General features: G+C 37.1%; 1 protein-coding gene across 1 annotated transcript in view; it reads right to left on the bottom strand.

Annotated features, from left to right (window-relative positions):
- The window catches only part of LOC109375354 (ceruloplasmin-like), a 51,912-nt gene extending 36,471 nt beyond the window's left edge, over nucleotides 1-15,441 (bottom strand). The window contains exons 1-9 of the mRNA XM_019630706.1: nucleotides 15,173-15,441; nucleotides 13,995-14,245; nucleotides 12,578-12,790; nucleotides 11,896-12,066; nucleotides 10,992-11,234; nucleotides 3,446-3,611; nucleotides 1,896-2,026; nucleotides 1,382-1,522; nucleotides 893-1,104 (exon numbers count right to left, since the gene is read on the bottom strand). Of these exons, the coding sequence (XP_019486251.1) occupies nucleotides 893-1,104; nucleotides 1,382-1,522; nucleotides 1,896-2,026; nucleotides 3,446-3,611; nucleotides 10,992-11,234; nucleotides 11,896-12,066; nucleotides 12,578-12,790; nucleotides 13,995-14,245; nucleotides 15,173-15,327 (1,683 nt within the window). The 5' untranslated portion in view covers nucleotides 15,328-15,441. The remainder of the gene's footprint in view (nucleotides 1-892; nucleotides 1,105-1,381; nucleotides 1,523-1,895; nucleotides 2,027-3,445; nucleotides 3,612-10,991; nucleotides 11,235-11,895; nucleotides 12,067-12,577; nucleotides 12,791-13,994; nucleotides 14,246-15,172) is intronic.
- Between the last annotated feature and the right edge of the window lie 1,563 nt (nucleotides 15,442-17,004).

The following is a 17,004-nucleotide window of genomic DNA, read 5'->3' as shown; positions in this document are numbered from 1 at the left end:
TTACAAAAAAAATAAATTAAATCATGTGTATGGCTTCAGGCAACATATAGTCTAGTGGGAGAGACAGGCCAGTCAAAATAATTGTGTGGATAGGGTTTTAATAGAAACGTACATGAGGAACTATGGTAATCTGCAGGAAATCCTGCTAACTTTGGTTAGGGAATATTGTCTGAAGGGAGGAAGGGACCCTCAGTCTGAGTTTTAAAAATGTTTCCCCCTTTAGCAGGCAAAACAGTAACGAAAGGCTATTCCAGACAGAGAGAAGAAGGGCAAAACCAAAGAGATGTGAACCAAGCTTCCTTACTCAGGCACTAACAAGCTAATTGTGCAAGAAGGCCAGAATGGTATGTGCAGGGTTGACGGAGGGCGGCATGAATCTGGAGGGACCATCAGAGTCTGATGTGTTGACTTCTGAGCCAACAAATTGTGGAGTGATTTTTGAGTGTGGAGAGTGCTATAACTGGATTTGAAAGGAAGGGATGTGGAGCTATATTGAAACAGGATGAGAGTGGGAACAGGAGTTAAGAGGTTCAAGGAATTCAGGAAGAGATGATGGGCCTAAGATAAGGCTGTGGTATTGGAGATTTGTTGACCGATGTTACAACATAGTGGAAAAAAATTAGAGGTGGGAGGGACAGGTTGTGGCTGTCCAGAGGAAGATGAAGAGTTAAAATAGTCAAAGGAATTAGAGGTGTCTGTGGAACATGGCAGAGCGGGTGCTCATTGGGCAGAAAAAGATACAGGTCTGGAGCTGAGGAAAGAATAGAAGTGGGAGATACCAGCTCACACAAGGGCAAGATGCTGACTGCCAACGTGCCTTTCCTCTGTGGTTCTGTCTTAGGCACCCACTCATCTCACCCAGGCACACCTGGGCACAGGTCCCGTGACTCACCTGTTTGCCATCCTCTCCAAGACTCCCCTTTCTGCACACGAGGAGAGGCCCTACAAGGCCAGTGTTCGTGTCTTTTGTCCCATTGACTGAGGAATAGTATAAATGGGTCAGGCAGTCGGGGTCCGTGGAGGTAGGACCCACATCTGGAGAAACTTGCCACGTATAGACAAATGTTGTGCCAGGATCTACATGTGAGGAGGCTGGAGGGGTGCCTAGTAAGAAATAAACATTTGTAAAATAGTACCTATGACCAAAAGTACCCTAGTCTAGAGTGTGAGATCTGAGAGCAAGAACCGTTATGTTGCTTACTTTGCGGCACCTTGGGTGACAGTTAAAAAGGGACCAAAGGAATCACTCTGCCACAATAAATACACAGAGCTGTTAATGATGGGAAAATGGGCTGCACAATGATTTTAGGAAAAGTTGTATTTTCTTGCTGACATTATATTGCTGGATGGCTTGCTTGGGTCTCCCTTCAACTCTACTTACTTCCTCCAGGTGTTTTGTAGAATGAGCCCTCATTGTCTTTGCTGTAACGCAGTCCCTGAGGCTGAATGCTGAGCGGCAGAGGACCATTGTTATAGAAAGTGACCTTGATGATCTGTCCCACCTCTGCCTTGATGACGGGGCCTAGAAACCAACAGAGTTAGCAGTAGTCCTTGGTTTTCAAACATGCAATTGTCAAGTTGTGTTACTTTGGTAAGGTTCTCCTGAAAGCAAATGAAAGGGATGATGCCTTGAACCAGAAATGCGTCCAACTGCAAAAGGTCTAAATGATTCGGGTCTTAGAAAGTCACTTTGGGTCATATGAATATTTTAATCTTATTGGATTTATAGGGACAAAATAATGTAGTTTGAAATCAGGTGAATGGGAATATGTTGTTTTCATAAGGTTATAAGATGACTGCTAAAATAAAACTGTGGGTTGGTGAATGCTATTTTGATTGCATAGAATCTGTATAAATTGTATTTATAACCTTGCAAGCTATGAATAGAATTTTACCAAGGATTCCAAGGTGCTCTTCTCTTGCCTTCTGTGTTTGGAAGGAAGCATCTGTGTATTCACGGTAAACTAGTTTTTGGTAAGTTCCTCCAATTCTGGTTGGGCCTTGTTCAAAATATATCTGGGATTCACTGTGCAAAGAAAGTAGATACACAAAGAATTTTTAAATTTACAGTGATCATGTGAAAAGAAAACAAAAATCTGCATACATGTTTAAAGTACTTGTAATTTATTTATAAAAGTAATTCATGCTCATTGTAGAATATTTGAAAAATAAGGAAAAATATAACAAAGTAAATTCGTAATCCTACCATCTCTATGTAACCATTGTCAACATTTTCCATGGATATCTTTGCAGCCTTTTGTCTATGTGTGTGTATCTATGTCTGTCTACCTAGTAGTTTATCTACAAATTTTCTTTAAGAATAAAAATTAAAAAGACATAATATCCGATTTTTTTTAGGCAAGTAATAACAAACATTGTTTTTAAAACAGCTATGTGCAGAGAAACTAGAATATTAAGATGAGATGTCATTCTTCATTTTTTATTCTAATAAAATAAAATGGAGTCCCCTGAAAAAAAAGTGTTCCCTGACAACGAATTGGTGACTTGAAGTGTTAAGACATCATAATATTTCACAGACAAGAGAATCAAGCAAGCCGAAAAAAATCAATTATTAATTTGTACTTACTTTTGTCAATATAAAATGAGAGTTGGACCTAATTCTGAATGTAGCTTTTGCTCTAATCCCAGGTATCCTTCTCACAATTAATACAAAATTTCCATTACACAAGTTGAATAATTCATTGACAAGTTTAAAATGTAAGAAGAGTAAATATTCACTTGATATAACATTTTCAGTTTTTTCAATTCTTTGTGAGTGAGTTAGAGAAAAATAAATACTATGGGAAATGTTATTTTTGGTGGTTTTAGAACTTAATATTTTCTGACATGTAACTTTCATTCATTACACCAGAACAATTAAAATTCCTATAATCTTCAAATTGGTAACTATATCCAGCAGTGGGACTATCAGAAAAACTTTTGGTGCACTTTTAAATACTGATGCAGCAGTAATATATTTCATTCTTAGTTTTTCGTCATTACTATAGCAATTGGTAATACAGTCTTAGGTGTTATTGAGTAAAAAAATATTTGTATAATATGATTTAAGGATTTCACAGATCTAAGGATAAATTACACATCAGGAATGCTTTTTGGATTTTTGTAAAACTGCCATTGATAACATTATCCACTATGTTGTTAAATGTCTCATAATTATAAAATAAATCCATTTAAAAATTTATTGCTAGGAAAAATGTGAGCAGTATGTTTTCCTTTGCATTGGCTACCAAAACATTTAGAGAAAAACTGTGTGGCAATGATCCCTAGGCTCACTTTTTTGTCCAATTATTGACATAATTATTTTTCTATCTTTATTTTATCAGTATCTTTTTATTATAAGATGCCTAAATCGTTTTTAGGAGAATGTGGGTTATAAAAAAAAGCTCAACTGCCTTTATTTAACCATAAATACTTCAATCATTACCTCCCCTCTGCTGTTAAAGTTTTTTCAGTGTAGAAATCTATACCAGTTGGAGCATAGTTCCAAAATATTTTTTCAGCAGCAATATAGTAATGTATAACATCCGTCCCAGTAACATCTGCTGATGAATTTTGGCAACTCCTTACATTGAAAAAGGCCTTCATACCCTCTGAAAAACAGTAAACCCAACCCAAGTAGAGAATGTTATTAAAACATTTTTTGTAATATATATATATATATATATATGTGTGTGTTTTACTTTAGCCAACAATATTGCAACTTCCCCTTTCTCTGACAAATTTGAGGTATTTTATTTATGGAATTTGTGTAAAAAGCTAAAATGTATGACTCAAGTACAAAAACCGAGTTGCAAAGATGAACATTAGAGGAACATAGATACTATTAGAGAATAATACCCAGCGATGGACCAGCTCATAGATGAAGACGGCAATTGTACTGAGAAGAATTTGAGACACTGTTTGGCCAAAAAGTCTTTCCTTGTGGGTATAAAATTGCTACCAAGTCACTAATGAGTTAGTTGGTTTATTAGATTAACTGATGGCAGGCAGTAGAAAAATCAAGGCAGATAAATTTTCATGAGGGCCTCAGTCCTGTGTTTTGATTTCAGAGCACCATTGATGGGAGTGTAAATTAGTATAGACTTTTTGGAAGGCAATCTGGCAGCATTGTTAAAATTAAAAACTCTTCTATTATATAATTTCACTTCTCGGTAGTTATACAACAGAAATATTTGCACATGCATAAAAAGATACAAATAAAAAGGTGTTAATTATAACTGTTAATAAACCAAAAAAGTGAAAGCAATTTAAATCTCTATTAGTAGACAAATTGTTAAATAAACTAGAATACACCCCAAATATGAAAATCTATGTAACAGTTTAAAAGAATAAGTTAAATAAATGGGGAATGTCACGGAAAAAAATTTCAACACATATTGATGAGTAAAGAAAGCAAGCAGCAGAATATTATATGTAGTGTGATCTACTTATGTAAAACAAAGTATTAGTTATGTATTTTTATTTCTACATGTTCATATACATTGTGTGAAAATGCACAGTAAACAGGTTTGCAAATATTCACACACAATTCATTACAGTGATTACTCTCTGGGAAGGGAACTGAGATGGTGAAAATAATATTTTTTTTCTAATATCATTAGATTCAGTATTTGAGTAACAATAGTTGTGTGTGGTTCTCCTTTCCTCATAGACCTGGGGTGGGAGAGGGGTGGGGGGACACAACACACAGGAAATCTGGATAAATACTTGTTGCTTAGTTGTTTAAATAATTAATTGAAGCATGATGCTAACCAAAGTATGGGACTTAGAAAAAAGAAACGTTTTGATCAGAGAAGTAAACCCCACTTTTTGTACAAAAAAAATAGTTAAATTCTTCAGTTCCAGTAACAATCATGTTTTCTGACTGAAAAAGAAAACATTTACATGATTATATGTAGAGTTTCATATATTTAAGAATAGAAAATATCAATAACTTCATAATTAGCCATCCTGTTTTTCAATGGAGAGTGTGACTGAAGAGGCAAATAAACTAAAATAATGAGGTTTACTGAGAACTGGATTAGAATTACAGTTGACCCTTGAACAACCTCGGTTTGAATTGTGTGGGTCCACTTACACCCAAATTTTTTTCATTTTGTAAACAGACGATGTAAACTTATGGTATTGATAAATACAGTGCAGTACTGTAAATGTATTTTCTCTTTATTATGATTTTATTTCTTTTCTCTACCTTACTTTACTGTAAGAATATATAGTATATAATACATTTGAGATACAAAATATGTGTTAATTGGCTGTTTATGTTATCAGTAAAGCTTCTGATAAACAGTAGGCATTATAGTTAAGTTTTGGGGGAGTCAAAAGTTATATGCAGATTTTTTACTGCGAAGGGGATTGGTGCCCCTAATTCCCATTTGTTCAAGGGTCCAACTGTATTTGGTCCTACAAAATTCCTTGCTGTGCTTCTTAAAGGGTTTGGAGTATTTTAACCTCTTATTTTCTCAATAAAAAAAAACAAAAAGCCTGTAATAATACCTTCTCTGTCTGACACTCAGGTTTCTTGTAAGGCTCACAGGCTAATGAATGTAAAAGTTTTTTGTGTATGTGAAAACAACAACAAAAATCCCTATATACATAAAAGCGTTTATTATCACAGGGTTAAAAGTGTTCCAGTCCTAAACTCACCAATAAAAAGGCACAGAGTTGCACATTGGATAAAAAAACTAAACCCAACCATATGCTGCCTCCAAGAGACACATTTCAGCTACAAGGACAAGCAGAGACTCAAAGTGAAAGGCGGAAATTAACACTCCAAGCAAATGGTATTCAGAAAAAGCAGGTGTAGCCATACTGATATCAGATGAAACAGACTTCAGGATAAAAAAAATAACAAGAGACAACGATGGACATTTCATAATGATAAAGGAAACTATACAACAAGAAGACATAACAGTCATCAATATTTATGCCCCCAATCAGGGAGCACCGAAATATACAAAGCAATTACTAACAGAACTAAAGGGAGAAATTCACCAAAACACAATTGTAGAAGGGGACCAAAATACATCATTGAGAGCTATGGATAGATCATCCAAACATAAATAAAGAAATATCAGCCCTAAAAGACACAATAGATGAAATGGCCATAATTGACATTTACACAGCCTTTCATCCTAGAACTTCGGACTATGTACATTCTTTTCTAGTGTACATGGAACATTCTCAAGGATAGATCATATGTTGGGACATAAAACTAGCCTCAGCAAATTTATGAAGATTGAAATCATACCACGCATATTCTCTGATCACAAGGCTTTGAAATTGGATATCAAATGCAAAAAAAGAAAGCAGGAAAAACCACAAATATGTGGATATTAAACAACATGCTTTGAAAGAACAACTGGGTCAAAGAAGAGGTAAGAAATACATAGAAACAAAAGAGAATGAAAATACATCCTACCAAAATTATTGGGATTCAGTGAAAGCAGTAATAAGAGGGAAATTTATATGATTACAAGCCTACCTCAAGAAACAAGAAAAATCCCAGATAAATAACCTCACGTTACACCTAAAAGAACTAGAAAAAGAAGAACAAATGAAACTCAAAGTCAGCAGAAGGAAGGCAATAATAAAAATCAGAGCAGAACTAAATGAAACAGAGAACAAAAAGACAGTAGAAAAAATTAATTCAACACAGAGCTCTTTCTTTGAAAAGGTTTATAAAATTGGCAAACCCTTGGCTAGACTCATTAAGATACAAAGAGAAAAGACACAAATGAACAACATCAGAAATGAAAGAGGGGAAGTTATCCAGATGCCACAGACATACTAAGGATCATCCAAGGATACTATGAAGGAATATTTGCCATCAAATTCAATAACCTAGAAGAAATGGGCATGTTCTTAGAAACATATAGCCTTCCTAGGCTGAATCACAAAGAACTGGATAATCTAAGTAGACCGATCAACAGTAAGGAAATTGAATCAGTCATCCAAAACCTTCCCAAAAGCAAAAGTCCAGGACCAGAAGGCTTCACTAGTGAATTGTACCAAACATTCAAAGAGGATCTAATACCTGTACTATTCAAATTCTTCCAAAAAATTGAAAAGGGGACAATACTCTCTAACTCATTTATGAGGCCAACATTACCCTGATACCAAAACCTGGTAAGGATATATATCACAACCAAGTGGGGTTCATCCCAGGGGCACAAGGATGTTTCAACATATGCAAATCGATCAATGTGATATACCACATAAACAAAATAAAGGACAAAAATCATATGAGTATATCAATAGATGCAGAAAAAAGCATTTGACAAGATACAACATCCATTTATGATTAAAACATTTAATGAAATGGGTATAGAAGGAAACTACCTAACTATAATAAAGGCCATATATGACAAACTCTCAGCTTATATCATACTTAGCAGTAAAAAACTGAAGACTTTTGCTCTATGTTCAGGAACAAGACAGGGCTGTCCCTAGCTTTTCAACATAGCATTGGAAGTCCTAACGAGAGCAATCAAGCAAGAGAAAGAAATACTGGGCATCTGAATTGGAAATGAAGAAGTTAAATTGTCACGTTTTGCAGATGACATGATGCTGTATATAGAAAACCCTAAAGAATCCACCAAAAAGCTATTAGAAACAATAAATGAATACAGTAAAGCTGCTGGCTACAAAATCAATGTACAAAAATCCATTGCATTCCTATATACTAACAATGAAATCTCAGAAAATGAAATAATAATAATAAAAAAATTCCTTTTGCAATTGCAACAAAACGAATAAAATACCTAGGAATAAACTTAACCAAGGATGTGAAAGACCTATACACTGAAAACTATAAGACAGTTTTTAAAGAAATTGAAGAAGACACAAAGAAATGGAAAGACATTCTGTATTCATGGATTGGAAACATCAACATAGTTAAAATGGCCACATTACCCAAAACAATATACAGATTTAATGCAATCCCCATCAAAATTCCAGTGGCATTTTTAAAAGAAGTAAAACAAAAAATCATCAGATTTGTATGGAACCACAAAAGACCCCAAATAGCCAAAGCAATCTTAAGAAAAAAGAATAATGCTGAAGGTATCACACTCCCTGACTTCAGCTTATACAACAGGGCACCAATAATCAATAGCATGGTATAGGTAGGAAAAGAGACACATAGACCAATGGAATAGAATTGAAAACACAGGAATAAACCCACATAAATATGGACAGATAATTTTCTATAAAGAAACCAAAAACATAAAATGGAGAAAAGACAGCCTCTTCAATAAAAGGTGCTAAAAGAATTGGAAAGCCATATGCAAAAAAAATGAAACTAGACTGCTATCTTTCACCATGTACCAAAATCAATTCAAAACGGATCAAAGACCTAAACATAAGACCTGAAACAATAAACTGCATAGAAGAAAACATAGGTACTAAACTTATGGACCTTTAGTTCAAAAAGGATCTTATGAATTTGACTTCAAAGAAAAGGGAAGTAAAAGGTAAAATAAATAAATGGGATTACATCAAACTAAAAAGCTTTCACATAGCAAAAAAACCATTGACAAAATAAAGAGGCAAACAACCGAATGGGACAAGGTATTTGCAAACAACGCCTCCTATAAGGGGCTAATAGCCAAAATATATAAGGAACTCATACAACTCAACAACAAAAAAACAACCCAATTAAAAAAGGGCGAGAGGACCTGAATAGACATGTCTTCTAAGAGGACATACAGATGGCCAATAGACATGAAAAACTGCTTAATAACATCACTAATCATCAGAGAAATACAAATAAAAACCACAATGAGATATCACCTCACACCGGTTAGAATGGCTATCATCAACAAGACAAATAATAACAAGTATTGGAGAGGCTATGAAGAAAACGGAACCCTCATACACTGTTGGTGGGAATGCAGATTGGTGTAGCCGTTATGGAAGGCAGTGTGGAGGTTCCTCAAAAAATTAAGAATAGAATTACTATATGACCCAGCAATCCCTCTCCTGGGTATCTACCCAAAATATCTGAAAACATTTATCTGTAAAGATATATGTGCTCTGATGGTCATTGCAGCTTTATTCATGGCAGCCAAAACATGGAAACAACCAAAGTGTCCTTTGATAGATGATTGGATAAAGAAGTAGTGGTATATATACACAATGGAATACTATTCTGCCATAAGAAAAGATGACATAGTGCCATTTGCGACAACATGGATGGATCTTGAGGTTATTACGCTAAGTGAAAGAAATCAGACAGAAAAAGTCAAGAACCAGGGCCGGCCGAGTGGCGCGATGGTTAAGAACTGGCTTGGGATGCCAGAGGGCCCCGGTTTGGATCCCACATATGAGGGCCAGTGACACTGCCCTCCACAGCTAAGATGCTGAACAACAGCTCAACCTGGAGCTGGGCTGCCGTGAGTCGCCGGCAACAGCGTGGGCTGCAGCCCCCGCTGCAGTGGGTTGCCATGGGCTACTGTGTATAGCCAGCAGCCAGCGTGAGCGGCCAGCAGCCACAGTGAGTGGCCATCCAGAAGCCGGCGACTGATCTGCCTCTCCCAGGAAGAGCGCAATGATGGTGCCAACTTGGGCCAGTGAAGCAACGTCATCCACAACTAGACTGAAGAACAAAATGACAGCAACTTGTCTGTTCCCCTTCCCACAATTCCCCAGCACTGTTTCCATCCCCCCAATTCCCCAATAAAAATCTTTAAAAAAAAAAGAAAAAGAAAAAGTCAAGAACCATATGATTTCACTGATATGTAGGATATAAAACTGAAAGCAGAAAAGGAACAAGACAAACAAAGAAACCAAAACTCATAGACATAGATAATAGTTTAGTGGTTACCAGAGGGCAAGGGGGGAGGGGGTGGCAAAAAAAAAAAAAAAAGAAAAACACCTGATCAAGGTAAGTATGCCTGGTAATTTCCATGTACATATAGTGAAGTTAAAAAAAAAGGGCCAGCCGGGTGGCTCAGTTGGTTAGAGCGCGAGCTCTGAGCAACAGGGTTGCCAGTTGAATTCCCACATGGGTCAGTGAGCTGCGCCTGAGCTGAGCTGCTGCTGAGCTGGTGAGAGCTCGTGCCCTTAACAACAAGGTTGCTGGTTTGACTCCCACATGGGATGGGTGTCTGTGCTCCTCCCCATCCCCCCCCACACACACACACACAACTAAGATTAAACCACAGCACCTTGAGCTGAGTGGTGACTGGACTTGGAGCTGAGCTTGTGCACTCTACAACTAAGGCTGAAGGACAACAACTTGACTTGGAGCTGATAAATCCTGAAAAAACACAATGTTCCCCTTCCGCAATTCCCCAACACTGTTTTCTTCCCCAATTCCCCAATAAAATCTTTAAAAAAAAAAAAGCCTGGAAATGCTTTCTTTGAAATAAAAATAATACCGTTAATAAAATAATTGCAATGACCAGGTTATTTGAGGATGGAGCCAGACTAAAATATTTGCAGCCAGTTTTTAATTCTCTCTTCATCATCTCCCCGGGCAGTAAAGATATTGAAAGAGCTGAGAAAATTGCACAGAAATAAACGTGTTTCAACAATGAAACCATTGATACAGTGTTATTTAAGATTGTACTTAAAATAGATTAAATAATATATAATTTTCAACATTTCAAGGTTAATTGCATTTTGTTTATTTGCAAACAGTGTTTATTTTTGAATTGCTGGTATTCTATGTTATAATTATATAAATGATATATTAAATGATGTACTTATTATTGTCATTTGTGTATATTTAATTTTGCTTATCATTTAAAAATATTTTAAGTTTTATGCCTGAAACAAATAAAAGATTTAGTTTTGCAGGTAAAAAATAAAAGTGTTCCAGTCCTGACCTGTCTCTGATTTTCCAAAAGACAATCCTATCATCGCCTTAGATTTGAGTGTCTTCATTTGGAAGATGAGGCATTTGTAATGGGTTTTAACCTTGGAAGTTCTCTGACCTTGAATTAGTAAAAGTAATCAATCCCTACCAAAGATCGGACAGCCCAGCATCCACTCTCCAGTGCCCTTGGCCACCATGAGGGCATCCTCCATTGAGGCAGGGAAGACGGTGATGGTGGCCTTTCTGTGATTCCGAGAGATCAGAGTTTGTCCTTGGATATAGATGGGGTGTACATCGAAATAATCACCCATGCCAATAAAATGCCACCTGACCCTGTCCTCAGCACACATGGTGAGAGTGGGTAGATTTCCATACATGTATCCATTAATTGCTGAAAACAAATGCAAATTAACTGATGAAGTATGGTAGATAAGGACCATATGGTATAAATTCTATGCATTTCCTCCTTACATAAACCTCACAGCGTCAATATGTATAGTCTACAAGAGTTGATTTGCATTTCACTAAAAAGGAGGCCATAAACATTATATATGATTAAAAGTGATAGGAGCACAGAGATTTAGAGGCAAGAGGAGGAAAGGCAGGAAACAGTGAAAAGCGGAAAATAATAGAAAGAAGCTAAGTCCATGAAAGAAAAGAGCAAGGATAAAGGTGTCAGAGATAAGAGGAGTACCTGCTCTGAAAAATTCTTTGTAGAATCACATTTTCATAAAATGTCTGGTCAGTTATGTCTTTGTTCTTCCATAATATTTTATTGCTTTAAAGTGACTTCTTTCCTATGTCTTTGGCATTAACTTTTGATCAATATCAGACTTTAGAAAACAAATGCACCTGCCTAACTTTACTTGCTAGGAAACTTTGGAAATCAGCAGGATTTACTAGATGGCTTGACTATCAACCAGCGTACCTTGAGAGAAAAACTGAAAACTATAAACTCAAGTAGACAAACTTAAACAAAGGGAAATCACTACTAGGATCACAGAAGTTAGACTTATCAGATGTTACAAATGAGAAAGATTTTGAAATCTTACAGTACATAGTATTGCTCGCCATGAAGTCAGGATCCCTAGGATTAACTTGGCTGGGTTCAGTATACATTTTAATATTGTCCTCGAGATACCAGCTCTTGTTTTCATCAATTGCAGCAAACAACAGAACATACAACTTGTCAATATTTTTTTCAGTGTTTCCATCCAGTGTGCCTGAAACAAAACAAAACACGCAAAAAATAGCAAAATTTCCTCTTTGCAATAATTATTTTTGCTATAAAATAAGCTGATAATTCTGATTCAACTTAAAATATGAAAGTAAAATCGTGCACCTCCACAGACAGAACCCTAAGGAACCAAACATGCAAGGAACCAGGCAGACAGCCTCTCATCTTCCCATTTCCTTCCACCCTGCTGACACACCACTTCTCCGTAGGAGAAAGGTGGCAGTACTTCTTTGTGAGGATGGCTGAAGCGAAGTTTACTGGGTTTGACTACCACCTAGTGATCAACATGCATTACTGGACTTCATCTGAGGCGTTGTACTCAAGATCGCCATCTAGTGTTCAGAATCCAAGATGGCAACTTTACTTTTTCTAGAGAATCCAGGGCATGGCAGGAAAACAGAGCTCATTTAATAGCAAAATTCCACTAGGAGGGTGAGGGACACATCACGTATTCTGGTTGACCCAATTACTACAATGCAGTTTTAAAAACATGGTACCTCTTTTACAAGTCATCATTGGTCCAATGAGTCCTGAAGCCACATCTTTGGGCGAGTTCACATGGGAGTGGTAAATCCTTGTCACGCAGTTACTGTCATTGGCGGCAGGCCCCTGCTTTTCGTCCACAAACCACTTGTAAGTGTAATTCGCCCCTGGTTTCAGATGGTCATCTTCCTTTTCCAGGCCCGTAGTATTATCAGGATAGAGAGCGCCTAGAAAACACAATCTGCACTGTGGTCGCAACAACCATTGGCAACACTATTTTGAGCGTCACTCACACTGTCTCCATTAAGTAATGAATATACATTAATTTGTATTTTCAGAGTAAAGTGTGCATTTTGCCTCTCCTCTCTCCTGCCTCCTGTCTCCCTAGATCCCCCTTAGTTGGCTTCTACCCAAATGCCCCACTCCTCCACGTTCTATCTAGACCAAATTGGGATGAGACAGGCAGTATATTAACAGACAGTCATCACCTTTATCGATAGATTCCACAAATATTGTGCACCTACTATGTCCCTATATCTTGAATACAGAGAGCTAGGCTCCTGGGTTTCCCTTCATATTTTCTTCACTGCAAGTCACACTTGGGACTTATGGCATCAAGAGGCATCTGTGTTACCTTCGAGTAGTTCAAAAGTGGCCCTCTGCATAGCTTACATCACTCTGAGCTAGTACCTCAGTTCTGAATCTGGGACCTTGCTCACTTTTCTTTCTTCTTCTAGAATTTCACTTCAGATCTCAACCTTTTGGGGCTGGAATCCTGATAACTATGCATAACATTTTTTTTTCATTCAATAAAACATTTTGAATCATGGCCAACCTCTCACCATTTATACATCTTTTGGGACCCCCTCCCCCCCCCATTCCATGTTGAACACAAAACCCTATTTGTTGGCTATCTCTTCCCTTTTTTTCCACAGCATCATCAGGCAGCAGAGAGTGTAGATGTGTAGAAGAGGAGATACTTCTGGAAAGTAATGATTTCTCTTGGCACTGATGTTTTCCAAGAGACTAACCCTCATCCACTAGGAAATGAAATGAGATAGGGGTAGAACAGCATTTCTGCCAACTAACATTTAGCTCATGAGCGTCTGCTACAAAAGCAATTTGTGTGTGTGTGTGTGTGTTTGTGTGTGTGTGTGTGTGTGTGTGTGTGTGTGTGAGTGAAAAGTGTATTTTCTTTGCCAGGAATTACAAGAGTGGTCACTCATTCAAGATGAGAAATTGAAAAAAGACTGTCTTGGATATAAACATTAAAGACATCAGAAGTAAGAGAAGTAAGAGTCTGCATTCACTCCACACTACTCCTATCCACAATGATGCCCAGTTCATGGTTACCTTGCTTTTTCTGAAGTACTGGGCTCATACTGTCTATAAGCAAAAGCTCAGGAATATAAGGAGAGAGGATCCACTTACCTTCATTTTCTTTAGTGTAGGTCATTCCGTGAGGATGGAAACTATACTTTCTTGAAGCAAAATTTCTTACATGTATAAACACCAAGTCTCCAGTCTCTGCTTTAATTATCGGACCTAAAAGTCCCAACCAGGGTGGTTTTTCAATTATTTTTTGAAATGTATCATCAGTATATTGAAAATACAAAGCCTTCTTATAAACAGGTCCTATCCTATCTTGGTTGTGTTTCAGATACACTTGGGACTGAAACTCTCTGTAAAAAACAAAAGAGAGAACTTTAACAAATTTTGACTGGAAAGAAAAAAGTGTTGACTAAACTGAAATTGGAAGTAAGAAGCTTTACAGCCTAATTTTGATAGAGAAAACTCAAATCCTGTAATAATTGGGAAAGAAGTAAAAAAAGGTGTTGCAACCAAGGACAACATTGGAGTGTGTAGTTAAGAGGTCAAATACAAAGGTAGCAAGTAATACACATGGCATTTTGGTTTAAAAGACTTACCAAATTCATTGTACTGGACTACAAAAGGCTTTCTCACCCCACTTTGAGGTTACTTTAGTACTGAAGCATTAGATAAATTCTTATGATTTAGGGTCATTTACACATTTAAATATTGGGTTGTCAGCAAAGTTATGACGTATTTTTTTCTGTTTTTCTTTGCAAAAATGCATCACGACTTTTCTAACAACCCAATACATCTGTGGATTTGTTGGTAGAATTGGGGCATTTTGGCCAATAAACAGTACATTAGAACCCCGTACGTAACCTCTAGATGTCCTTCCTATTATTTGAAGGCAGAAGTAAAAAAGCTGCAATTTTACAGTCTCTGGCATACACTCAATATCAGAAAGACAATTGTTGTTTAACATCTTGAGCACCACTTAAACAAAATCGCTGATAACACAGAATTGGATGACCCCTGAGATAATGTGGCACAAGGGCAAGAGTGGTGACAGTCCCATGAAGGAATGATTCCTTATTTATATTAATATATGTCTTCCATGCCATTCTTATACTAAAACAACAAACAAACAAATAAACAACAGAGGAAGTGATTCTAATAGCAAATGTCCCCTTAAAGGGTCAATTATGAGAAACTCCTCATCAGCATTTTATCAATGAGTAGCCATTACAAACTTCTGCTTCTGCTGGTAAGTCTGTCAGTGCAGAGGTATTACTTACTGATCTTCAGAAATGGGCTTCCCGTTGAGCATATTTTTACCAGTAGGAGCATAGTTCCAAGTGGTTTCATTAATGCCTATGTAGTAGTGCCTATGTTTTGCCCAACCTGGAGAACTAATAAAAACCAGAAAGGTCAGTAGAAAAAGGGCCTTCATTTTCAAAATCTGAGCCTGAAGAGACTAACTGAATGATACGTACCTTCTTTTTATAATGGAGGCTTTCTTCCTTTCTTGTGTTCATTTACATAAATAAAGGTTGAATAAAGGCTCATCATGTGCTTCATCTCTCCCTCTCTCTCTCTCTCTCTCTCTCTCTCTCTCTCTCTCTCTCTCTCTCTATATATATATATATATATATATATATATATATATATGTGATTTCTGTTCCAAATGCATTCAGTTTTCATTAGTCAGACCAGGTGAAATGTTGCACAACCTATACAGAATACTGGTTCTTAGCCAGGTGTTCTCCACTGCCAGGTGAGAGCCTTTTTGAATTACTGGGTAGACTGACTACTCAGATTAAGACAGGTTAGTTAGTACACTATCAGGCAGTTAGGAAGTCCCTGGTAGACTGAGAAAAGATAAGATTAAAAAACTGGTCATTCCTTAAATTAGCCATTCCTTTCAAAATTATAGGGTAACTCCCTCATACTGGAACGGAGACATCAATCATGCCCTAGATCAACAAAGCTATTTTGGAAGACATTATGAAAGCCACCCCCCCCCTCCCCGCAAGGCTTAGCAATAGAACAAACCGGATAAACACCTTAACAACAAACACCAGCATTCCAACATCCCCCCTTCCAGGCATAAAAAAATATATAAAACTCAAGCCTTTTACCCTAGCTAGTGGGCATCCCATTTTCCAGGTACCCCCCTCCTGCTCGGGAGCCGTAACCTTTCTCTTCCTTTAGTAAAACTATCCTCTGCTACAAACTCGACCTCTCTGATCCATGTCTCCATTCTTTGGCTTCACGAGATTACGACTATGGCACAAGAAATAGCCTACATCAAGATCGTTCATTACCCCCCAGTGATTATTATCTATTCCATCTTCTTACTGTTTTAGTCCATCCTACATACCATTCCCAAATCCTCCAACTGTTACTTTTAATAAGTTATTCCCCAAATGATAATTTAAATTCCTTGTCATTTATGACTTTCTTTAAGTTATACTCAAATTTCTTGACATCTAAAACTATCCATAATCTAGCCCTCAATGTGATATTCCAAATCTGTCTCCGTAATTCACTTACAGGATCCTTTTCCTCTGGGAAGTTGTCTTATTAAAGACACAGCATGGGACGATGGAGAAATACACGAGCACTGGAACCAGACAGCTCTGGGTTTGAATCTTAACTCTGTCTTGTACCAGTTGTGACCTGTGTGTGATTGTGGAACTCAATTTCTTAAATTTATAAAATGATAATAATATTACTGACCCACTTGGGAAGTTGTGAAAATTAAATGAGACAGCACATATTGTAGAGGAGTTTGGAGACTCATGAGGAGGCTCACAGCCAACATATAACAAGTGTTATTTACCTCCCTTTCTCCCATTGTTAGAGTGGGCTTTGTGATATGACAATCTGGAAGTTTTGACCCGGGCAGAATTAACAACTATTGCTTATAAAGAAGATTTATAGACTCATTATTTTTTAATGCAGAAAAGGAAAAAATGCAAATATCATTGTATGCACACCCATTCCCCAGTCTGATATTTCTTCCTTCCCCTTCTCCCTTCCTTAGCTTACTTACAATTTTCCCATTCTGCAAGCCTCAACTGTCACTTTAGCTCCTCAGTGAAACCTTCCCTGAACATTTCAGCCT

This window comes from Hipposideros armiger, unplaced genomic scaffold, assembly GCF_001890085.2.
Source record: "Hipposideros armiger isolate ML-2016 unplaced genomic scaffold, ASM189008v1 scaffold_936, whole genome shotgun sequence".
Classification (NCBI taxonomy): Eukaryota; Metazoa; Chordata; class Mammalia; order Chiroptera; family Hipposideridae; genus Hipposideros; species Hipposideros armiger.
The sequence above is the reverse complement of the archived record's forward strand: the minus strand, read 5'-3'. Positions and strand labels throughout refer to the sequence as shown.